The sequence below is a fragment of the Salvelinus fontinalis genome, chromosome 3 (genome assembly GCF_029448725.1).
Source record: "Salvelinus fontinalis isolate EN_2023a chromosome 3, ASM2944872v1, whole genome shotgun sequence".
In the NCBI taxonomy this organism is placed as follows: Eukaryota; Metazoa; Chordata; class Actinopteri; order Salmoniformes; family Salmonidae; genus Salvelinus; species Salvelinus fontinalis.
In genome coordinates this window covers 2,268,205-2,292,873 of record NC_074667.1, presented here as the reverse complement: position 1 = coordinate 2,292,873, position 24,669 = coordinate 2,268,205, and the positions used below count along the sequence as shown (strand labels likewise).

The 24,669-nt window shown below is 44.2% G+C and overlaps 1 protein-coding gene across 16 annotated transcripts in view; it reads right to left on the bottom strand.

Annotated features, from left to right (window-relative positions):
- LOC129835956 (regulating synaptic membrane exocytosis protein 1-like) overlaps positions 1–24,669 on the bottom strand; it is a 117,444-nt gene that overhangs the window by 42,780 nt on the left and 49,995 nt on the right. For 8 of the 16 annotated variants that reach the window (XM_055901744.1, XM_055901653.1, XM_055901701.1 and 5 more), the window contains 13 exons: positions 16,646–16,950; positions 14,553–15,568; positions 10,034–10,074; positions 9,428–9,538; positions 8,670–8,769; positions 7,917–8,040; positions 7,658–7,714; positions 7,248–7,294; positions 6,996–7,111; positions 3,086–3,216; positions 2,550–2,721; positions 1,759–1,912; positions 1,254–1,313 (listed from right to left, as the gene is read on the bottom strand). In XM_055901744.1, coding sequence (XP_055757719.1) covers positions 1,254–1,313; positions 1,759–1,912; positions 2,550–2,721; positions 3,086–3,216; positions 6,996–7,111; positions 7,248–7,294; positions 7,658–7,714; positions 7,917–8,040; positions 8,670–8,769; positions 9,428–9,538; positions 10,034–10,074; positions 14,553–15,568; positions 16,646–16,950 — 2,434 coding nt within the window. Of the gene's footprint in view, positions 1–1,253; positions 1,314–1,758; positions 1,913–2,549; positions 2,722–3,085; positions 3,217–6,995; positions 7,112–7,247; positions 7,295–7,657; positions 7,715–7,916; positions 8,041–8,669; positions 8,770–9,427; positions 9,539–10,033; positions 10,075–14,552; positions 15,569–16,645; positions 16,951–19,146; positions 20,270–24,669 lie in introns of those variants that run through there. The other 8 variants (XM_055901679.1, XM_055901768.1, XM_055901778.1 and 5 more) reach the window with 5 other exon arrangements.

Below are 24,669 nucleotides of genomic sequence, written 5' to 3'. Positions count from 1 at the left end.
TTTTTGACGTAGCTTCGCTTGGCGCAAACTGTATTGAAAAGTAAGGATAAATTAAAAAATGTAATTCCGCAATTGTATTAAGAATTAAATTGTCTATCAATCCCTGTCCACCCTATATTTTTTAGTCACGTTTATGAGTATTTATGTATAAGAGTAGATCACTGTCTAAGTGGCGCAAGGACATTTTCTGACCAGCTGAGCTACATTTCACATTGTCTAACCATGATTTTGGTGGCTAAATATAAACATTTTCGATCAAACTCTATATGGATTGTGTAATATGATGTTACAGGAGTGTCATCTGAAGAATTCTGAGAAGGTTAGTGAAAAAATTAATATATTTTTGGCGATGTTGACGTTATCGCCCACTTTGGCTAGAATCAATGCTGGGCTGCTAATTGCTATGTGCTAAGCTAATATAACGATTTATTGTGTTTTCGCTGTAAGACACTTAGAAAATCTGAAATATTGTCTGTATTCACAGGATCTGTGTCTTTCGATTCGTGTATGCTGTGTATTTTTACGAAATGTTTGATGATTAGTAGTTAGGTAAACACGTTGCTCATTGTAATTATTCTAGTCCATTTGTGATGGTGGGTGCAATTGTAAACTATGCCATCTACCTGAAATATGCACTTTTTTCTAACAAAACCTATCCCATACCATAAATATGTTATCGGACTGTCATCTAATGAGTTTTTTTGTTGGTTAGGGGCTATAAATATCTTAGTTTAGCCGAATTGGTGATGGCTACTGGTGTTGGTGGACAAATAAAAGATGGTGGATTATGCTAATGTGTTTTTAGGTAATAGATGTACATCTTTACATATTGTGTCTTCCCTGTAAAACATTTTAAAAATCGGAAATGTTGACTGGATTCACAAGATCTGTGTCTTTCATTAGCTGTATTGGACTTTAATGTGTGAAAGTTAAATATTTTAAAAAAATATTTTTTTTGAATTTCGCGGCACTGGTTTTTCAGTGGGGGGGGGGGGGGGGTGTGCCGCTAGCGCCACGCTGATCCTAGACAGGTTAAATCCAAAGTGTGGGGTCAAATTGGGAACCAATGACGTTTTTCCCCGATGTAAAACATCTCTGAGGTGGTCAGTTGGGGTCAAATGAAGTAGCCCATGGTTAGAGAGGCCAGATAGGCCGGGGTATGGGGGAGCTATAACGCGGTCGCACCTCTCTCCTCCAGTGCTGGACTCTCACTACTTGAAGCTGGGTAACAGTAACCATGCCCCCCCACCCACCTTCAGATACTACCGCTATACCTGTATCATCAAACTCTGTGTCAATGATGCGATGGGACCCTGCACAACAGTGGATAGACACGCACACGCACACACACACACACACACACACACAAACACACACGCAAGGTAGGGTTACACACACACAGTAGGGTAGAGGGTTTACACGCAGTAGGGTAGAGAGTTTACACACAGTAGGGTTGAGAATTTCCATGGCAGTTGCGATCGATCTCGCGCACACAGGAGACAAGTTGATAGGAAGTTCATCTTGGCGCACTGTAGCAGGGAGAATCTATATGCCGAGGTCAGTGTCAATACATCACACACACACGCACGCACTCACACACACATCATGTATATACTGTACACACATACACACACACAAACGCACGCATGCAAGCACACACACACACACACACACACACACACACACACACACACACACACACACACACACACACACACACACACACACACACACACACACACACACAACAAGACTTACTCTGTAGTTTCTTGCTGGGGCTGTCGTGAGAGGCGTGTCTGCGCGGGAGGTAAGGGGATGGCTGGGGCAGAGGTAGAGAGGACACGTCGTGGGTCTGGAGTTTATACCAGTGAGGAACGTCATCCAGCAGGGCAGTCTCCAGCTCTATCAGGATCTAGGAGTGAGAGGGAAGAGAGGGAGGACGAGGAGGAGAGAACGTGAGAGACATACAGAACAAGACAACGTCAGAATAGAGGACATGACGGCGTCCATCTGTGGTTCTCTGTGCGTGTTTGAGTTTGCAAGTGTGTGTGGATACGTGCAAATGAATGTGTGTGTGTTTTGTTTTCTGTGTATACAGTATGCTTATGAAGAGTTTCATGTCAAAACAATATATATTCATTTTCACAAATGTTGGTAAATTAGCTTTTATTGTTTAATTAAATAAATGATCAAAGAGATCTTATCCAGAATGACTTACAGTGAGTGCATTTATCTTAAGATAGCCAGGTAAGACAACCACATATCACAGTCATTTGACTGATCATACAGGACACGAACATTCCATTCCAGCTAACCAATGGGTATACAGCATTTTGCAAAACAGCATAATTTACACACAAATATAATATCTATGAATAAAATTGGAGAACAGTAATAATTTACACACAAATTAAGATATAATTCACATGTACTATAAACAGTATGCGTGTGTGTGTGTGTGTGTGTGTGTGTGTGTGCGTGCGTGCGTGCGTGCGTGCGTGCGTGCGTGCGTGCGTGCGTGCGTTTGTGTGCGTGCGTGTGTGTCTTACCTCTCCCAGGAAGTCACTCTCCTCCTCCTGTATTCTAGGTTGGTCCCAGACAGTGATCTCCAGCATGCGTTCTCTGAAGTCCCTGCGGTGGACGTGGGAGTACAGGAACGTCTGGTTCCACTTGGGCCCAGCGCTCTTCTTTACCGTCTTGGTCCTGCGCTTGCTCTTATCACTGGGAACATGACAGGGGAGAAGGCAGAGGAATGTTAGGAGAGGGAAGACGAACCTTAGAAGGAGAGTCAAAGGAAGTCAGCGAGTCATGTATGTATCTGTCACATACTGTCCCCATATAAGGGTCTGTGACTCACTATAAGGATGGTGAAATATAACAGAAAACTACATAGACAGGAAGCAAATCAGAAGAGAACGTGTTGACAGTGTGTTTAAGGTATATTGGATACAGTTGCATAAGAAAACGATCAGTTTATGTTCAATGTTGAACCCCTGTACTGGTAATATACTTCAGTAAATACTGTGTGTTTACACAGGTATAAGAACTACTTAATGTTAACCCTAGTAATATGAGACCGGTTTACCTTCGGTCAGGGAGGAAGTACATCTTGACGTAGGGGTTCCTGGGTCGCCCGTCCGGTCGGGGGGGCAGGTCTATGGCTTGAAGGACGTTGACGATCAGTTGATGGCCCACTTTGTCATACCACAGCTTTACCTAGGAACAACATTATGGGATTAGATTAATGTGACTGAAAGAATCAAGTTAGAGTAGACCATTGGTTGTGGATTACACAGGACATTGTGAAAAGTGAAATATAGGCCATTTATCAATCTGTCTGGCTGTTTGTTCGTAAATCCGTCCGTCCATCCACACATCCATGTATCCAGCCCCCACAGTACAGTCCAGTATAGTCCTGTGTAGATCAAGTAAAGTCCAGTATAGTCCAGTGTAGATCCAATACAGTCCGGTACAGTCCAGTATAGATCCAGTATAGATCCAGTACAGTCCAGTACAGTCCAGTATAGATCCAGGATAGTCCAGTACAGTCCAGTGTAGATCCAGTACAGTCCAGTATAGTCCAGTGTATATCCAGTATAGTCCAGTATAGTCCAGGACAGTATAGTCCAGTAATAGTCCAGTACAGTCCAGTATAGTCCAGGGTAGATCCAGTATAGTCCAGTACAGTCCAGTATAGTCCAGTGTAGATCCAGTATAGATCCAGTATAGTCCAGTACAGTCCAGTATAGATCCAGTGCAGTCCAGTATAGTCCAGTGTAGATCCAGTATAGTCCAGTACAGTCCAGTACAGCCCAGTATAGTCCAGTACAGTCCATTACAGTCCAGTATAGTCCAGTATAGATCCAGTGTAGATCCAGTATAGTCCAGTACAGTCCAGTACAGTCTAGTATAGATCCAGTATAGTCCAGTACAGTACAGTATAGTCCAGTATAGATCCAGTATAGATCCAGTATAGTCCAGTACAGTCCAGTGTAGTCCAGTATAGTCCAGTATTGTCCAATAATAGTCCAGTACAGTCCAGTATAGTCCAGTATAGTCCAGTAATAGTCCAATATAGTCCAGTAATAGTCCAATATAGTCCAGTAATAGTCCAGTGTAGTCCAGTAATAGTCCAGTAATAGTCCAGTAATAGTCCAGTAATAGTCCAGTAATAGTCCAGTATAGTCCAGTATAGTCCAGTATAGTCCAGTAATAGTCCAATATAGTCCAGTAATAGTCCAGTGTAGTCCAGTAATAGCCCAGTAATAGTCCAGTAATAGTCCAGTAATAGTCCAGTAATAGTCCAGTGTAGTCCAGTAATAGCCCAGTAATAGTCCAGTATAGTCCAGTATAGTCCAGTAATAGCCCAGTAATAGTCCAGTAATAGTCCAGTAATAGTCCAGTAATAGTCCAGTATAGTCCAGTATAGTCCAGTATAGCCCAGTATAGTCCAGTATAGTCCAGTAATAGTCCAATATAGTCCAGTAATAGTCCAATATAGTCCAGTAATAGTCCAGTGTAGTCCAGTAATAGCCCAGTAATAGTCCAGTAATAGTCCAGTAATAGTCCAGTAATAGTCCAGTGTAGTCCAGTAATAGCCCAGTAATAGTCCAGTATAGTCCAGTATAGTCCAGTAATAGCCCAGTAATAGTCCAGTAATAGTCCAGTAATAGTCCAGTAATAGTCCAGTAATAGTCCAGTATAGTCCAGTATAGTCCAGTATAGTCCAGTAATAGCCCAGTAATAGTCCAGTATAGTCCAGTAATAGTCCAGTAATAGTCCAGTAATAGTCCAATATAGTCCAGTAATAGTCCAGTGTAGTCCAGTAATAGCCCAGTAATAGTCCAGTAATAGTCCAGTAATAGTCCAGTAATAGTCCAGTGTAGTCCAGTAATAGCCCAGTAATAGTCCAGTATAGTCCAGTATAGTCCAGTAATAGTCCAGTAATAGTCCAGTAATAGTCCAGTGTAGTCCAGTAATAGCCCAGTAATAGTCCAGTATAGTCCAGTATAGCCCAGTAATAGTCCAGTAATAGTCCAGTAATAGTCCAGTAATAGTCCAGTATAGTCCAGTATAGTCCAGTATAGTCCAGTAATAGCCCAGTAATAGTCCAGTATAGTCCAGTAATAGTCCAGTAATAGTCCAGTATTGTCCAGTAATAGTCCAGTAATAGTCCAATATAGTCCAGTAATAGTCCAGTAATAGTCCAGTAATAGTCCAGTATTGTCCAGTAATAGTCCAGTAATAGTCCAGTATAGTCCAGTATAGTCCAGTATAGTCCAGTAATAGTCCAATATAGTCCAGTAATAGTCCAATATAGTCCAGTAATAGTCCAGTGTAGTCCAGTAATAGTCCAGTAATAGTCCAGTAATAGTCCAGTATAGTCCAGTATTGTCCAGTAATAGTCCAGTATTGTCCAGTAATAGTCCAGTAATAGTCCAGTATATTCCAATATAGTCCAGTAATAGTCCAGTATATTCCAATATAGTCCAGTAATAGTCCAGTATTGTCCAGTAATAGTCCAGTATATTCCAATATAGTCCAGTAATAGTCCAGTATTGTCCAGTAATAGTCCAGTAATAGTCCAGTAATAGTCCAGTATTGTCCAGTAATAGTCCAGTATTGTCTAGTAATAGTCCAGTAATAGTCCAGTATATTCCAATATAGTCCAGTAATAGTCCAGTGTAGTCCAGTATAGTCCAGTATAGTCCAGTAATAGTCCAGTATAGTCCAGTATAGTCCAGTAATAGTCCAGTATAGTCCAGTATAGTCCAGTAATAGTCCAGTATAGTCCAGTATAGTCCAGTAATAGTCCAGTATAGTCCAGTATATTCCAGCATAGTCCAGTAATAGCCCAGTAATAGTCCAGTATAGTCCAGTAATAGTCCAGTAATAGCCCAGTAATAGTCCAGTAATAGTCCAGTATAGTCCAGTAATAGTCCAGTAATAGTCCAGTAATAGTCCAGTAATAGTCCAGTATAGTCCAGTAATAGTCCAGTATAGTCCAGTATTGTCCAGTAATAGTCCAGTAATAGTCCAGTATATTCCAATATAGTCCAGTAATAGTCCAGTGTAGTCCAGTATAGTCCAGTATAGTCCAGTAATAGTCCAGTATAGTCCAGTATAGTCCAGTAATAGTCCAGTATAGTCCAGTATAGTCCAGTAATAGTCCAGTGTAGTCCAGTATAGTCCAGTATAGTCCAGTAATAGTCCAATATAGTCCAGTATAGTCCAGTGTAGTCCAGTATAGTCCAGTATAGTCCAGTATAGTCCAGTATAGTCCAGTAATAGTCCAGTATAGTCCAGTAATAGTCCAGTGTAGTCCAGTATAGTCCAGTATAGTCCAGTAATAGTCCAGTATAGTCCAGTATAGTCCAGTAATAGTCCAGTATTGTCCAGTAATAGTCCAGTAATATTCCAATATAGTCCAGTATAGTCCAGTGTAGTCCAGTATAGTCCAGTATAGTCCAGTAATAGTCCAGTAATAATCCAGTATAGTCCAGTATAGTCCAGTAATAGTCCAGTATAGTCCAGTATATTCCAGCATAGTCCAGTAATAGCCCAGTAATAGTCCAGTATAGTCCAGTAATAGTCCAGTAATAGTCCAGTAATAGTCCAGTAATAGTCCAGTATAGTCCAGTAATAGTCCAGTAATAGTCCAGTAATAGTCCAGTAATAGTCCAGTGTAGTCCAGTATAGTCCAGTAATAGTCCAGTATAGTCCAGTATAGTCCAGTAATAGTCCAGTAATAGTCCAGTATAGTCCAGTAATAGTCCAGTAATAGTCCAGTATAGTCCAGTAGAGTCCAGTATAGTCCAGTAATAGTCCAGTGTAGTCCAGTATAGTCCAGTAATAGTCCAGTATAGTCCAGTATAGTCCAGTAATAGTCCAGTAATAGTCCAGTAATAGTCCAGTAATAGTCCAGTGTAGTCCAGTATTGTCCAGTAATAGTCCAGTATAGTCCAGTGTAGATCCAGCATATTTCCAGTACTCACAGAGAGCTGTCCAGGCAGGATGACGGGGAGGGCTCTGAGGGTAGCAGGGCTGGTGGGGGACATGACCGATATGGAGGGACGCTCCATCTTCTGAGACTCAAAGGAACTGGAGCCCGCTGCCAGGGGAAAGAACCAGGATGTGAAAGACTCAAACAACTGGGTAGACAAGTGGGTAGAAAGTACTGTATATTAACACCAATTAACTATGCCGTATTGTTCATCAAGGAAAACCAAAGCTTTGTTGACACTTACTCGATTCTAAAGGAGGATGTGATGTTTCTGGAATTCTTGGTATGTCTCTGTAAGATGGGAGGAAGATTACATCAAACGTCTGCACAGACCTCTGCAATAGTCACTGACCAACAGCCATCACCAACCCCCATTTGATACAGAGTGCCAGCACATACAATACCTCAATCATATGTTTGTTTGTATCGAAAAGGAAAAACACAAGGAAAGTACACAAACTGGGTGTTGGGTTAGAGAGCGGTAGTTCAAATCCACACGGGGGAGAGACGTATGGGTTGAGAGAAGAAAGGGAACTTTCCTTATAAGGGTTTCTCTAAGGTCTAGGATGTTAGGGGTAACATCAGGGTTAGGCCTCAGGGAAGGACTACCGTACGACATAGCGGTCACTATGTCCACAATACGTATGTACTTACTGATACGCTCTATACACCTTTCTCAAGAAGTTATTGGAAATGATGCGGTGGATAGATCTTTTAGGTAAAGAAGACAATGGCCGTCAACATTTCACTTCAAAATTAGAAATAGTCAGAAAAGGGCACACAACAGTCGCAATATAGTAATAATAGTCCAAAATGGCAAACACAGTGCAAAATAGTCACACAATAGTTGCAGTGTATCGCACAACGATTCCAAAATGGGAATTTAGCATTTCACACAGGAAGTCAGTCTTACCCAATAGGCCTTGAGACAACTATTTCCACTTGAGGCTCCGCCTTGGATTCCAGAATGATGTTGTACACTTCCTTCTTGGTTGCTCCCGGCAACGACTTCCCGTTCCACTGCAGTACCTCATCACCTAGAAAACAGGAAACAAGATGGCCGACATTAAAACAGCTGATTCATGGGTAAGCATGGAGCCTAGGTTAAATATAGCAAAGGTTAAGACAATGTAATAATTCCATGCAGAAGTGTTAGAAAATAAACAAAATCATTGGACCAGAGCCGGAGTGAAAATGACTAGAAGTGAATGTTACCGGTACAGAAAGTTCACCATCAAAGTGGAAAATAAACGCAATCGTAGTGTACTCAGCAAACTAAAGCAGAATTGTTTAACTGTCATTCTATTTATTGAAATGTTTTTCAAATGATCTACAGCCACTTTATTACTTGATGTCCCGACCACTGGTAACGTTTTCAAAACTAATTCTGTGGAATCAGCAACAGCGCTGGTCAAATGAATGTGTTTGTTTTCTAACGCTGGCGCATGGGAATTATTATGTTGTCTTAACCTCTATTTTTTCAACCTAGCCTGGCGCTTTACTGAACAACCTCTGTTCACAACACAAACAGTGTTCAGGTAGAAACGGTAGATTTTCGCAGCTCAAAAAGAACACACAGACAATCTGACAGAGCTACCAGACTGATGTGCAACACTTCTCCAGCAGATAACCCTGAACGTCTGAATGTTTTTTCTACGTTGCATACCAGCTCGTAGGTGGCCAACAATGTCCGCCAGACTTCCTTTCTTGACTTTGGTGATGAAGGCCCCCAGTCTCCCTGTCTCTGTCATCTTCCCACCCACAACCTAGAAGAGAAACAGAACAGGGGCAGCTCAGACACAAGACCAAGAGCTCAGTACATAACAGTGTAATTAAAACACTGCCCCTTGTGTTCATTGCCAGTATCACCGAACATCCTGGGAAGGTACAAGGTCAGTATGAAGGTATGACAATCAGGATACCGTCCCAGCCGAGTACAAATCTACAGTATGTCCCCATAGTTTCCTTTATTATATACTTCTGTGGATAGTACACTAGCATCACTTACATTTGAGTCATTTAGCAGACACTTATTCAGATCAACTTACAGGAGCAATTAGGGTTAAGTGCCTTGCTCCAGGGCACATCAACAGATTTTTCCCCCCACACATAGTTGGCTCGGAGGTTCAAACCAGCAACCTTTCGGTTACTGGCCCAACGCTCTTAACCGCGAGGCTACCTGAGGTGGAGGTCAGACGTTAGAGACCCGGGTGGGCTCAGTACACAGGGATACACAGGGGTTAGTGTGGTAGTTTCCCCAGACTTCCTTTATCATACACATCCTTTGACAATACACCATCACACAGCCTGGGGCTCTGATGTCCTACACCCAACGGTCTCAGTACACAACAACGGTCTCAGTACACAGTTAATGTGGTAATACTATAGTAATTGAAAGGGATGCCACTAGTGATTCCCTCTTACCTTTAACCCTAGTAAGGAGCCTGCCTCGCGAGGCATGGCCGACCTTTTGCTCAGAGTGATGCGTCCTATTAAGTGGTCGCCCTCCTTGGACGGCTGCCATGTCACTGGATGCTGTAGAGGGGGAGATTTAATTCCATCAGACAGAGAGAGAGGCAAAGAGAGGGGGGAGTGGTAGAGAGGGGATATAGGTAGAGACAGAGAGGGAGAGGAGCGAGGGTAAGAAAGGTAAAAACAAGTTAGGGAGAGAAAGAGAAAGACAGAGAGTCTCTGCATCCCTTGTGAGGACAACTCTCCCACCCAGGCCAACTAGAAGGGACATGCCCATCCACAATAAACACATACATTATCAATTTACACTCCAAGCAATTATGTCTAGACTGGACTGTTTCTAATGTTGTAAGAATCTATATTTAGTAATGAATGGTGGGTAGAGTACGCCCACACACTTACTCAGACACTGCGGGGAATGAAACTAATAGGGCAGAATGTGTGTGTGTGTATGCATTTGTGTGTGTGTGTGTCTGTGTGTGCGTGTCCTAGGGTGGTGAGTCTGAGTTGAGTCAGCTTAAGCAAAACCTAAATCTGTCACTTTCTCCTGAAACTTACATGCCACACAGCAGGATCCAGAGGATGGCAGTCCCAATCACCTGGAGAGAGAGCGAGAGAGCGTGAGAGCGCGAGAGCGCGAGAGCGCGAGAGTGCGAGAGCGAGAGAGCGCGAGAGCGAGAGAGCGAGAGAGCGAGAGAGCGAGAGAGAGAGAGAGAGCGAGAGAGCGAGAGAGAGAGAGAGAGAGAGAGAGAGATGGGCAGATAGATAAGATACACAGAAAGTGATAGAGTTAGAGATAGAGAGAGTTAGACGGACTCTGCATGCAGAATTCTGGAAAAAAGAATATCCTTGTACAATGTAAAACACCAAATAATGCATGCAGAGCAGAATTCGGCCGATACCCACTAATTCTACAACCATCTAAAAGGAAGCGATTCCCAAACCTTCCATAACAAAGCCATCACCTACAGAGAAATTAACTTGGAGAAGAGCCCTGGGGCTCTGTTCACAAACACAAACAGACCCCACAGGGCCCCAGGACAGAAACACAATCAGACACAATCAAATCATGAGAAAACAAAACGATAATTATTACACATTGGAAAGAATTTACAAAAAAACTGAGCAAACTAGGATGCTATTTGGCCATAAACAGAGAGTACACGGTGGCAGAATACCTGACCACTGTGACTGACCCAAAATAAAGGAAATCTATGTACAGACTCAGTAAGCAAAGCCTTGCTATTGAGAAATGCAGCCGAAGGCAGATCTGGCTCTCAAGAGAAGACAGGCTATGTGCACACTGCCCACAAAATTAGGTGGAAGCTGCACTTCCTAACCTCCTGCCAAATGTATGACCATATTAGAGACACATACTATATTTCCCTCAGATTTCACAGACCCACAAAGAATTTGAAAACAAATCCAATTTTGATAAACTCCCATATCTATTGGGTGAAATAGCAGTGTGCAATCACAGCAGCAAGATGTGTGACCTGTTGCCACAAGAAAAGGGCAACCTGTCACGCCCTGAGCTTAGAGAGCCTTTTTATGTCTCTATTTGGCTTGGTCAGGGTGTGATTTGGTGTGGGCATTCTATGTTTTTGTTTTCTATGGTTTTGTATTTCTATGTTTTGGCCGGGTATGGTTCTCAATCAGGGACAGCTGTCTATCGTTGTCTCTGATTGGGAACCATACTTAGGTAGCCCTTTGCCATCCTTTCAGTGTGGGAAGTTGACTTTGTTAGAGGCTTCACGTCGTTTCTTTGTTTTGTTGGCGACATTTACCTAAATAAACAGAAATGGACGCTCACAACGCCGCACTTTGGTCCAGTTCTTTCAACGGCCGTGACACAACCAGTGAAGAACAAGCAAACCTATATTTGTGTTTATTTATTTTCCCTTTTGTACTTTAACTATTTGCACATCATTACAACACTGCATATAGACATAATATGACATTTGAAATGTCTTTATTCTTTTGGAACGTTTGTTTGTTTAAACTTTTGTTTATTATTTATTTCACTTGCTTTGGCAATGTAAACATGTGTTTCCCATGCCAATAAACCCTGTTATTTGAAATTGAATTGAGAGAGAGAGAGAGGGAGACAGGTAAGATAAACAGAAAGATAGAGAGAGTTAGAGATGGAGAGAGAGAGAGGTAAAAGCTAAAATGAGAAAGTCAGTTTCAGTCGCCGTCAGACTAAGTCAACTCAGTCCAACACACCAGGAGACAAGGGGACAAACTGGGACCTTGTCTGTCTGTCGCCCAACTCTCATTACCAGCCATACTGACAGATGGTGGAGAGACAGAGAGACTGGAGAATGGCCACACTTCAGTCCAGACCAGCTCTACCCATCGACCCAGTCCCACACGTCCTCCAAAGCCTCATACCTCCTTCAAGGCCTCATCCACCCTTTTAAGTCTTCAATAGGTGACGTCAACAGTATAGCAGGATGAAATTAGATGGGGACTTTGGTGTATGACTTTAGAAACAGGGACAAGTCCCTGAACCTACAGGACCATAGCCAGCTTGGACACTGATCAGAGACGTGTGTATAAAGAGCTAAGGGAAAGTAAGTGGTCAGGAGAGGAGGGAGGATGTAGGGGTAAAGTTGAGGGGTGCAACTCAACTGTTTGCTGATTTGGAAGTGAGATGTAAATAATGTGAAGAGCAATCTGAAATGTGAAAGTGCAATGGGGGAACTACTTCAAAACGTTCCTGCTGACTCCTCGATTCAGAGTGCTGACGGTTCCTTTTTCTGTTTTCAGCTGATGAATATTGGACATCAGATCACACGATCTGGGGCACTTCTTTTCTGGGTGCAATACTAACAGGCTAATAATAATTACCGATGAGGAATGTTTAGCTATTCAAAATCAACGTCTACTGTATGTACCTGTATAAAGTCAGGTCAAAGGTCAGTTACAAAAACATAGAGAATTTGGAGACTATCCCCTCTCATCCTGAATCTATTTCTATGAACAGGGATAAATCTGGTCAATGTTAGAGGCTGATCCAGGTTCAGATTTGACTTGACCCTGACCCTGTAGTAAGGTCAGATATCAATGCTGCAGGTTCTACACTAATCTGACAGGAATTGACAACCCTTCTGTGAATAATGTATGTATAATGTATTTGATCCATAACAATGTATCACAGTGTAATTATATATATTATACTGTATATTATAGTGTTCTATTTAATTCTGTGATTTGACCTGAAGGACGTCATCCGGAGGTCATCACGAGGGCATCGCAGACGGATCGGCCTACACACACAAACACACACTGTCTGAAAACACACTGAAGAATTAGCATCAACACTAAAATGAACCTTAGGTCTGATTTCTCCTGTCATTTCCTCCTTACTATATTATCTTCAACAACTTGACATTTTTGAGGAACCAATCAGACTGGCTGAATCTCCACTCCCTCCTTTAAACGTAAACAGTAAACTCTTAGCTCCTTATTCAATCTCAAAATACACTCTTAGCTCCTAAATCAATCCCAAATGCATCTTTAAATAGATTCTTAATTTCATAAAGGTGTCCTCCTTGGGCTTTTATAAAGGCCCTAGTTCATTTTGCAAAATATAGCCTGCATCAGGAGCGTATTCAAACTGCTAACCTCCCAACAAGATATTAGACTACATGGCATAAACGTTTTACTATCTCATTTGACTGGTTTGATTGCAACAGTAAAGCTGTCTCGCAGGTCTACTAAAGTAGGTTTGAGGTGTATCTGTACCCTCGCTTACAAGTTGGAGCAGTTCAAGTCTATTACAGTAAATGAAAAACACACAACAGCACAGAAGTTGGCCGAACTGTCTCGTTGTAAGATTAACCAACCCTATATCCATCTATACCATCAATACTTTATCCCAAAATAATAGAATGAAGCAGTATTTATTGGACATACATTGTCCTCATGAATCCAGGCTTTCACAGCTGAGTAACACTTCACATAGCTATATTTAGCGGTTAGCCTTGTCCTGTCTCTGAATTTGTTTACCGCAGACAACATCAAAAGTAAATCCCAAGCTGGATTGGGACTGGCGTATTCCTAAAGTAAACACCGCTAAACACTTGCTAGCTACGACAGCTAACTTTCTAACTATTTCTCCGCCTGTCGCCCCCATTTAATACCCTATTCCCATGTGTTAACCTAATCTGATCATCTAATTTGGGATTGGGACTGGCCTGGAGCGACCAGTGGTGGTGGTTAGCGGTGAGTGAGATGAGTACACAGATAAACAAAACAACAACCGTCGTCATGGCATCCTCCGTCGACAAGCTAACCGCTAAAATAGCATAGCTTCATTTAGTCAAGAAGAGTGAATTGCAAAGCTGTTGCAGGCCGGCGTGAGCAAACGAGCGGCCAAAACTGAACATGCGGCCGGCCACAATGGCGGCACCCAAACTCGATTATATCCTATCCGTTAACGGCATGATGCCGCCGGTGTTTGGCGGGGAAGCTTTACGTAGCATTAGCCGCACTAGCCACTGACCTAATTCTGCCAAATCTGCTGGCCTAAATCACAGGACTTTTCCTAAATTAAAGAGAGCTGTCCAGTCCTGTTCCATGACGGGAAGCAATAGGGTTTGGCTTCAGCAGTGTGGGTGAATGACAGTGTACTGGGTCAAGGCTATAGCACACTATAGGCAGGGAGATACAGTCCCAGCAAACTTTGACATGTACATTTAAATTCTTTATTTTGATGGAAACCTAGAGCAAAGCGATTTTGCTAACAACAAAAAAGTTAAGAAAGAATATTGCATTAGTAGCGACACCCGACAGGTGACCATAAAACCATAAATTCTAACGAAAGTTTGATCATTCCACCAATGTCGAAATCTCTGACAACACTGAGACAAAACCAGCTAATATAGATGATTCGATCTGATAGAAAACTGAAGAATCAGACCTTTCTTGCTGACACTCTCCATACAGGTAGCCATGACACCAACTCAACACAGATTTGATCATTCTTCCAATGTTAAAATATCTGAATGCATGACCAATCATATTGACATGAGAAGAGCTAACAGAGAGAGAGAGAGAGCAGTAATCTGACCTTTCTCACTGACGCTCTCCATGTCCACGTCCTCACAGCTGGTGTACTCGGGCGTGGAGGCGCCCTCCTCCTCTGAGCTGCTGATAGACATCTGCCTCTTGTTGACGCCCCGTTTGCTCTTGTAGGGCCTGGGTGGGGGCGGCCGCAGCGACTCCGACTGGTCCGAGCTCTGGGAGTCCTTCCGCAGCAGGCTGTCCCCGGACTTCTCCCTCCTAGCCTTGTGCACCATGGCTGCCTGGGAATTGGGGTCCAGCTGGCTGGGGTGGGGTCCCTTAGGGGGGTCCCAGCCTGCTGGAGGAGGGGGTCCTTGGTGGGGGTGAGGAGCACCAGGATGGGGGCCCGTTCGTGGGCCACCACCGGATGGTTGAAGGGGACCGTGGTTCTGGTTCTGTTTGAGGGGAGGGGGACCTCCCTGGGGTCCCTGCCCCATTCCGCCACCCCCACCACCCCCCACGGTCCTGTCCATGGAGTAGGCGCGGTGGTTCTCCAAGGATGCCTTGCGGTCCGGTTCTCCACCACCCCCACCGCCGCCCCTCCGGAGACGATTCTCAGGCACATCCCCCATGTTCCCTCCCCCTCCTCCCCCGCCCTCCAGCCCCACCTCATTGATGGCGTTGTTGCTGTGGCGCCGCTCGTGGCGCACCTTCGACACCTTGGCGTGCATGCGCATCTCCTGCTCCTCCTTCTGCGGCTTGACCGGGTAGCGCGCCAGGTTGGGGTCGCTGCGGTAACGCGTCTGGAACTCCTCCTCCTGGCGCCGCTTGCGCTCCAGCTCATCCTCCTCCGGGGGGCGTCTCCGGAGGTCGGGGCGATTTCCTTGGTCGCCACCGTCGGGGTAGTCATGGGAGCGGACCTTCTCCAGGTGCCGGCCGTCCCGCCAGTCTATGTCCCCAGGACCACAGAACTCCTCCTGGGAGGCCACGGTCTGAAGCTTCCCTGGGGGTCCCCGGCCTCCTCTACCACGACCAGGACCACCGGGCTTACCGTTCTGCTCATGGAGGGACACAGGTCTTTTCCTGAAGAGAAGAGAAGGGTGACCATAATGGACATTGATATAACGTTACACACTTGTTGTTTTGTTAACATAATACTATGTAGTAACATAACAAAAAAGCCTATTCAGATATACTGGACAAATTATGGTCAGTATCAGTTATTACTGGTTGAATGAAAGAAATTATGATAAAGATGGAAATAATTCAAAATGAAGGAATATGTACAGAACTAAAATGAGATTCTATTTCTATGGGAAAATGTTCCTACTGTTGGTTAACCTGGGTATGGATCATCCAACAACAGTGCGGAATAGGGACAGCATTTTGAGTGGCGCATTCAGGGCGGACCGAAATGGACTCACCCATTAGATGCAAAACAAAATATATTAATCATGGACCTTTCAAGAATAAAACATGTAACCCAGCTTCTGCTTTGGCTAAGCTTGGACAGAACTATTTTTTTTGATCCAGTGGGGATTAAAAAATCAAGTGCTGCAACCCATATACCACAACACCGAAAATGGGTCACTCCCAACATCAGAGGATTTGAGTTCCTGTCAAACGCGGAGAAAATATGGCCAAAGTATGTCCAGTGTTGAATGAGACAAATGAGGCTACATGTGTACACTGGCGGTGTCGACAAGACCCTGTTAGACAAAACAGATGCTGCATTAGCCTAATTCATCCAATCACAACAAAGTCGAATATATTAAAGAGGACTAACCTGTACACGACTCAACTGTACAACAATAAAAATAGACCCAATATAAAAACTACCATATTATCTAAAAGAGGCCCAGGTCAAGATACTTAATACCTAGACTCTGATACAGTCCCAAAATGTTTTGCATGTCAGCAATCAAGTTTTCAAGATAGAGGACTTTCAAAAAGCTAATTGTAACTTGCCACATCATCATGATGACGCAAAACGCATCTTATGAAGTAAAGAAAAAATACCAAAACAGGCCCCTAGATAACCAATACAGTGACGTAAACTCTGGTTTGAGCCTCTACAGCCAGAGAGGTGAAAGCAGGGATTGTGAGAGGACAGGTGAACGTGTTTTAGGGATTAGAGCGTTGGTGTCGACGATGTCCTACTTGTCTCGTGGTGGTTCGCTCCGAGCGCGTGACGCCGGCATGGTGTCCAACGCTCCCTTGGCCGGTACCGTTGGCGGCTGATGGGTTCCGTCGGGCGCCGCCCCTGCGTTACCGCTGGAAGAGGGCGGGGCCTGGGACCTGGAGCGGAGTAGGTTCCTGTCCCCCCGTTGGGTGTCACCCCCCGTGGGCGGGGCGTTCAGGCCGCCATCCAGGCTCATCTGCCTCGCCCCTGGCCCCGAAAACCATTCTCCCGATTTGGTGAGGATCTCCTGTTGCTTACGGCACAGGTTGCATACCCACATTACCTACAGGGGTGAAGGAGGAGGTTAGATATTATATACATGTACAGTATGCAGTAGTAGCCTGTACCTATAGAGAGAAAGAGAGCATGGTCAATTCCATTTCCGATTCCTATTTTCTTAATTGAAAAGCAAACCCTGAATTGACTGAATTGAAATGGAATTGACCCTAACATTGTCTCTTAGACAGAGAATGTATAATACTATGCAATACCTCAATACTATAGTCATCTAATTCTATTTCTATGAGGTTAGCATCAGAAGACTCGTGGGGTTGCAGATGTTGTCATATATCCATTGCAGTCCACTTTTTAAGGAACTATCATCTCTAGTCCATGTGCAAAACAGATTCAGTCGTGAGGCAGAGAAATGTTAGCTTAGCTTGGAATATTTTAGCTTGGAGTATTTTAGCTTGGAGTATTTTAGCTTGGAGTATTTTAGCTTGGAGTATTTTAGCTTAGAGTATTTTAGCTTGGAGTATTTTCGACAGACAACAGGTCATTGTTATACAGGCAAGGAAAGGGCAGGACTGGTGACAGAACTACAAACAGGCACAGACATATAGAGGATCTTAGTCAGACACAAGCAAGTATTAGTCACAGCGTTATGTTCTTTCTCATGTTTTATTTTAGTCTCTTGACTCTGATTGAGTATTGGTGATACCTCATCTGTCAGACAGGGGATCAAGGTTCCTTAAAATACCCTAGAACCCCTCCCCCCCCCCATCCCAACCCACGCTCCGCCTCACCCCACGCTCCCGCCTCCCTCCCCACGCTCCCGCTCCCCCCACGCTCCCCCCTCCCTCCCTACGCCCCCCCCCCCCCCTCCCTCCCTCAGCCTCCACTCTCTTTAGCCTCTTCCTCCCTTCTCCTACAGGTTGCTGCAGATTAAAAATGAATGGCCACATGGTTGCAGATATGGAGGGAGACAGAGTGCACCATTTCCCTATGTTCATTTTCGATGGAAAACTGGCCTGTAGCCTGATATGCCAACATACACTGAGTATACAAAACTCTTTCCATGACATACACTGACCAGGTGAATCAATGTGAAGGCTATGATTCCTTATTGATGTCACCTACTAAATCCACTTTAATCAGTGTAGATGAAGGGGAGGAGGCAGGTTTAAGCCGTGAGACAATTGAGACATGGATTGTGTATGTGTGCCATTCAGAGGGTGAATGGGCAAGACAAAATATTGAAGTGCCTTTGAACGGGGTGTGGTAGTAGGTACCAGGTGCACCGGTTTGTGTCAAGAACTGCAACACGCTCAACAGTTTGAGGCTGTTAGGATGCAACTCAGTATTAGGAAGGTGTTCTTAATGTTTTATACACTCATTGTCGGTTACACTGCGCTCTGTGAAATATCACAGCATTTTACTTACACATTGACACAAGGAAACAGCCCAAAAAATATCACAAATGTGTAATAATAATGTTACCACTAGAGAAAATTCAACATATTCTACAAGGCTACAAATGTATTAAAGGTGATCCAATATGAACGCAGTATCTAGTTAAACAGAGTAGGCTTGATATAGATGGGACGTCGTTACCATGGAGAAAGCAGTAGCCTGTTGCCTATGGCAGACAAGGCTGTTAATCTCCCACAGCGGATGATGGTACAGAACATTAACTGGCCAACAAGGAAAGTCAGCTACAATATCCACCATCCACCAAAAGCTATTTATCGTTCCACAACAGGTACCAGAAGAACATTCCTAATTCAATAACTGGTTACAGTATAGGCCCTGAAGAAAAGACGTAAGTGAAAGCTAGGAAATTGACAACTATCTGAACTTAACACTGTGGAAGACCATGATTTGAGAGGACAAGTCACAGATATACAGCTACATCTACTGATTGCTGTTCACAAGTATAAAGTATAAAATAATACTTTTTCATTATTTAACTAGGCAAGTCAGTTAAGAACAAATTCTTATTTTCAATGAAGGCCTATGAACAGTGGGTTAACTGCCTTGTTCAGGGGCTGAATGGCAGATTTTTACCTTCTCAGCTCGGGGATTCGATCTTGCAACCTTTCGGTTACAAGTCCAACGCTCTACCCACTCGGCTACCTGCCACCCCAATAATAATAAATATATAAAAATGGTCTACTGTTGATAGAAATCATTGGTCAACTCAAGTCAGCTAATTGACAACCCCAAATGGAACAGCAACAAAGAAAGGTTCAGTACTCACATGTAGCCATGGCTACTGAAAATCGCCTCCCTCCCAACGCAGAGAAAAACAGATTTATCTCTTCTCGAGTGTATAATCCCACGGTCTAGAATGATGGTACAAATCCAAAATGGCGGGAAATTGTTGTTTAGAAGTCTTTGTTTGCATCCCAAAACACAACCTTCTGTGAAACCTGCTCTTTGATGGAGGGTTGGTTGAATGGACAGTTAGGTCAGCAGTCAGCTTGTGGTTAGCTTTTTAGCGAACCGGCGCGCATCGTGCGTACAGTACCCTGATTGAATCCTCTGTTTGGCTCCAGGCCACACTAATCTAAAGTAAATCAGCTGTGTGCAGCTGTGGCCCACAGCTGTCGAGCTGGACACACACACACACATGCAGTTGTTCTAATACACACATACACAGTTGTACAGTACATACAATCTCTCCCTCTTTCGCTCTCTCACTCTCTCACTCTCTCACACACACACATATACATACACTCTCTCACACTCTCACACTCACTCACTCACTCACACACATACTCTCTCTCTCTCACTCTCTCTCACACTCTCTCTCACACTCTCTCTCACACTCTCTCTCACACTCTCTCTCTGTTCTCAGGCAGGTTAGATTAGAGTAGACCGCAGCTAATCCCTTCAGCTCCTCACCATTATTCAGCATCATCATCAGTCAGGACAATACCCGCCAGCCGGTTTCAGATAGCAGCCGTGCGCAAGGCCGGTAGGCTATGCTACCGCTAAACCATACCCCTTATACTCCCTCCCCTTAATTATTCAGCTGTTTGGTGATTATCATTATCATTATCAATCATTCAGAGTGCATTCTGGGAAATCCCTTTTTATCAGGCCGGGAATGTAAAGTATATATTAGGTCGGCCTTTAGTGACAGTATTAAGGCCATCATTTCAAATATCCATCTAGGGATGCGGTCAATATTTGCATGTGTCTCAAAGAGGACGGTAAGACATGTTAACATTTTTGAATCTATAGCAAAAAAACTGACGAAGGAAAAAGGTCCGGTTTAACTTCACACTAAATAGGGAGATTTTTTTTCTCATGGCTGAGGAAGACGAAATAAATTAATCCGATGGTTAATCCTTGAATGAGATCGTGTTCAAGCAGCACGCACACAAGGAAATACGGTCCACACACACACACACATGCACACGCACGCACACACACACACACACACACACACACACACACACACACACACACACACACACACACACACACACACACACACACAGACACATGGCGCTCCACAGGACGCAGTGCGATGAACTGGAGGTGACACCACAGTGGGCTACTTCTAGAGCGAGCCGTCTGATTGGCTGCCATCACACACTAACCATGCTTAAGCAGCACATATTACATGTGTCACACAATAGGGTGGGGTTCCTAACACAGACCAAAATAGGATTTTGAATGGAAATCAACTGTTTCGTCTCCACAACGACAGTAAAACGAATGTGTGTGTGTCTTGAGTATGAGCAATGCCATTTCTAATGTGTTACTGCACCAATCTCACCCTGCCTAACAGAATGCAGGTCACCATGGTAACCAAGTCATTGAGTACAGAGAAAGAGAGAGAGAGCGACAGAGAGACAGAGAGAGATTGTACTAACAATGCCAAGACTGGGAACAGCAAGTTAGTGGGGAGCTAAAAGAACTGTGTGACCTCCTATGAGCTCTCTGTGACATCATAATAGATCATCATCCTCAAACAAACTAAAGACCCTCATACGGGCTACAAGACTAACCTAAATCACAACACATCTACCCAGTCACGCCTGGATTAGTCATAAAAGGATACGACAACAAATAACAGGTCTTAAGTCATGTTTATGACAGTTTTAAACCATGTCAGCGGCAGGTACTGTCAAAAAAGTTTGACTGTAAAAAACACAAACTTCAAAAGCCAAAATACAACATTTAACAAACGTTACAACAACGTCAATCCCACACATCCTGCGTTGCCTAACAACCCATTACCTTCCTCGTACCGTTAACCCGCCTGACGCAGCAGACCGACTTGACAAAACACACACACACACTGTCCACCCTAAAGGTATCTAAAAGTAAATAAAATGTAGTTAATTTAATGTATCTGTCACGTTCCTGACCTGTTTTCTGTTGTTTTGTATGTGTTTAGTTGGTCAGGGCGTGAGTTGGGGTGGGCATTCTATGTGTTGTGTTTCTATGTTGGGTTTAATGTGTTGCCTGATATGGTTCTCAATTAGAGGCAGGTGTTTGACGTTTCCTCTGATTGAGAACCATATTAAGGTAGGCTGTTCTCACTGTTTGTTTGTGGGTGATTCTGTAACGCTCCTCTAATGCCTCCTCCTCGGACGAGGAGGAGGAGTAAGGGTCGGACCAAAATGTAGCGTAGGTTGAATCCATAATGATTTATTATAACAAGACGAAACACGATGAACACTTGAAAAAACTCAAAACAACAAAACGACGTAGACAGACCTGAACATGTGAACTTACAGAAACACGAAGAACGCACGAACAGGAACAGACTACATACACGAACGAAAACGAAACAGTCCCGTGTGATGCGACATACACAGACACGGAAGACAATCACCCACAAACAAACAGTGAGAACAGCCTACCTTAATATGGTTCTCAATCAGAGGAAACGTCAAACACCTGCCTCTAATTGAGAACCATATCAGGCAACACATTAAACCCAACAACAAAAAACAGGTCAGGAACGTGACAGTATCTCTTTTTCTAAAGCCACACCTCCGTCCGTGTTTTACATGGTCTCAAACCTACGCAGAGGAGAGAATAGCACATACACAATATCAACATGTAGGCCACTAAAACCTGGGTCTATTCTGTGTGGGAGAGAAACACGCACACGCACACACATACACACACGCGCACTCTCTCACACACACACACACACACAGAATAATTGTGAGCAGGCCCTACGTTCCTGGATTGTGTGACGGAAATGTGCAGTGTGTGTGTGTGTGTGTGTGTGTGTGTGTGTGTGTGTGTGTGTGTGTGTGTGTGTGTGTGTGTGTGTGTGTGTGTGTGTGTGTGTGTGTGTGTGTGTGTGTGTGTGTGTGTGTGTGTGTGTGTGTGTGTGTGTGTGTGCGCATGCGTGCGTGTGTGTGTCTGTCTATCGTGAGTATGAGCAATGCCATTTCCAACAGGTAACTGCACCAATCTCACCCTGCCTAACAGAATACAGTTCACCATGGTAACCAAATCATTGAGTACAGAGAGCCATGTCAGCAGCAGGCACTGGCAAAAAAGTTTGAAAAAGACTAACAGCAAAAAACTAAATACAACGTTTAACCAACGTTAGAACAACCTCAATCCCACACAACCTGCGTTGCCTTACAAACCACCACCTTCCTCGTACCAGCAACCCACCTGACGAGGCATACCGACTTGACGAATGGCGACATCTGACAGCCGTCATTAATCAACAGGCTCTTTTCTACCCCACACCCCTACATCATCTCCATCTCAGACTCTCTATCCATCCGTTTCTGTTGCCAAAACAGGGGAGGTGGGGATAGAGACAGTAACACCGGGCACGGCGGCGGCGGGAATAGCTGGGAATTCTGTAAACGTCGTCTTTTTCCTTAACTGGGTGGAATAGATGGAGGCCCGGGGTGGTGGAATGGAGAGGAAAGTGTTCAGTGAGCGCGCTCAATACAGCCTCCAGCGACAGATTGACATATGGGGCGGCAGCAGTGCCTGGCAGAAAACTACCATCCGTCAGGGAATGGTAAATCCTTCAGACGAGGAAGAAAGACGACCACAAAACACGATAATGCTCCATTTGTGTAAATAAGGCTATAGATCAACTAGGAATAGGTCTTGGCTTCCTTCTGCAGCCGAGCCCCGTAAACCACAAGACAGTTCCGTGTTAGACTGAATGGCATTCTACCCTATAGAAGCCAATACTGCTAAGAACACAACAGAAACCCTTCTAGTATTATTAGCCCAAGGTGTCTGTATAGGCCTTTCTGGAACTCCAAACTGATCCTGGAACTGCTCACTAATACAGTTACTGTTACCGCTATTGTTATTTTATCAAAGGCATTACAGTAATGTTTTATGGCAGACCGCTGGGTTAGTCATCCAATGCTGAGAAACCTGACAGAGATTAGGAAGTGCATTCCCTTCCTGTAAAAAGTGCAGTGTCGGCCCGATGCAGTGTGGGAGTGGGAGAGTTGGTGTGTGTGTGTGTGTGTCCGGTGTGAGTGCGTGTGTCTGTGCGTGCGTCTGGTTTGTCCAAGCAGTAAAGAGGTGTTTGCATATTTGTGTCTGTGTACATTAGCGTGTGTATGTGAGTCTCCACTACAGGACGAGGAGACAGATTGGCTCTGATTCGCTCATTCCCTCTCGATCTCTCTCTTTCTCTCGCAGCCCTCTGGAGATGACATGAAACACACATAAACAAACCCTCTGCAATTGATACACCAAGACAAGTGAATGGAACTAGACTCGCGGGGACTAACTAGTCTCTTGTCTGTGAAGAATATAACATGATAAATTGTTTCATTTGTGTAAATCGTACATTTAAATTGTGATTGTATCGAAATATGATGAAATAAATGCCATTTCACCCTTATTTACACTGTAAAATATATGTTATTCAAAGATTCATGTTCCTTGAGGCGTCAACTGAAGAAATTGCGGCGGTTAACCAAACAGTGTCTCTGAGAATGAGTCATATCTACCACAATTGAATTAAATACCCATTGGAAACATAGACAACCCACACACTGCAGTTAATTAACACAGAAATAATAAAACAGACACACACACACATAGACACGCACACATAGACACGCACACATAGACACACACACAAAGGGACGAACCCAGGGGCTTTGATTTAAAGGCTTGGCATGTACTGTAACAGTGACCGTGTAAGTCTGTTAGCTGGGCTAAGGTGTGGAAGTCTTGATATTGAACGTAGACAACACTGACAGATGCTGACAGGGAGAGGCGAGGGGCTATGAGGGACTAGGAATGGGGTCCTAGCCTACACCCTCCACCCCTGACCCCAGTCCACTGTCTTAAGCAGCCGCAGGGTCCAATCCAAAGACTTGCATCCTTCCCCTCTGCCCCTGTCGACTTCCCCTCAGATCCGAATCTGAAAAGATAGGACGCTTGGGAGCAAAACTGTGCTTCAAAAGCTCCAATCCAGCAAAATGATTTGTGGTTGTTTTCTCCTTACTTGGAGTGGACAAGTGCAGATGGGAAGGTGGCAAGTGTACAAATTGGAACCCAGCCACGGCCTCCCCTCCCGTCTCCCTGTGGCAGGGGCTGGTCTGTATGCTCATCACAGACAGGCAGGTAAAGCATGCACGGGCATAAGTGTGCACATTCCCTCTGCAGTCACAACACGGGTCTTATAGTAAGATAAGGTGCTTCTGCGTGCCAACAAACACCCTGTGCCCTTGTACCCCCCAACAAACACCCTGTGCCCTTGTACCCCCCAACAAACACCCTGTGCCCTTGTACCCCCCAACAAACACCC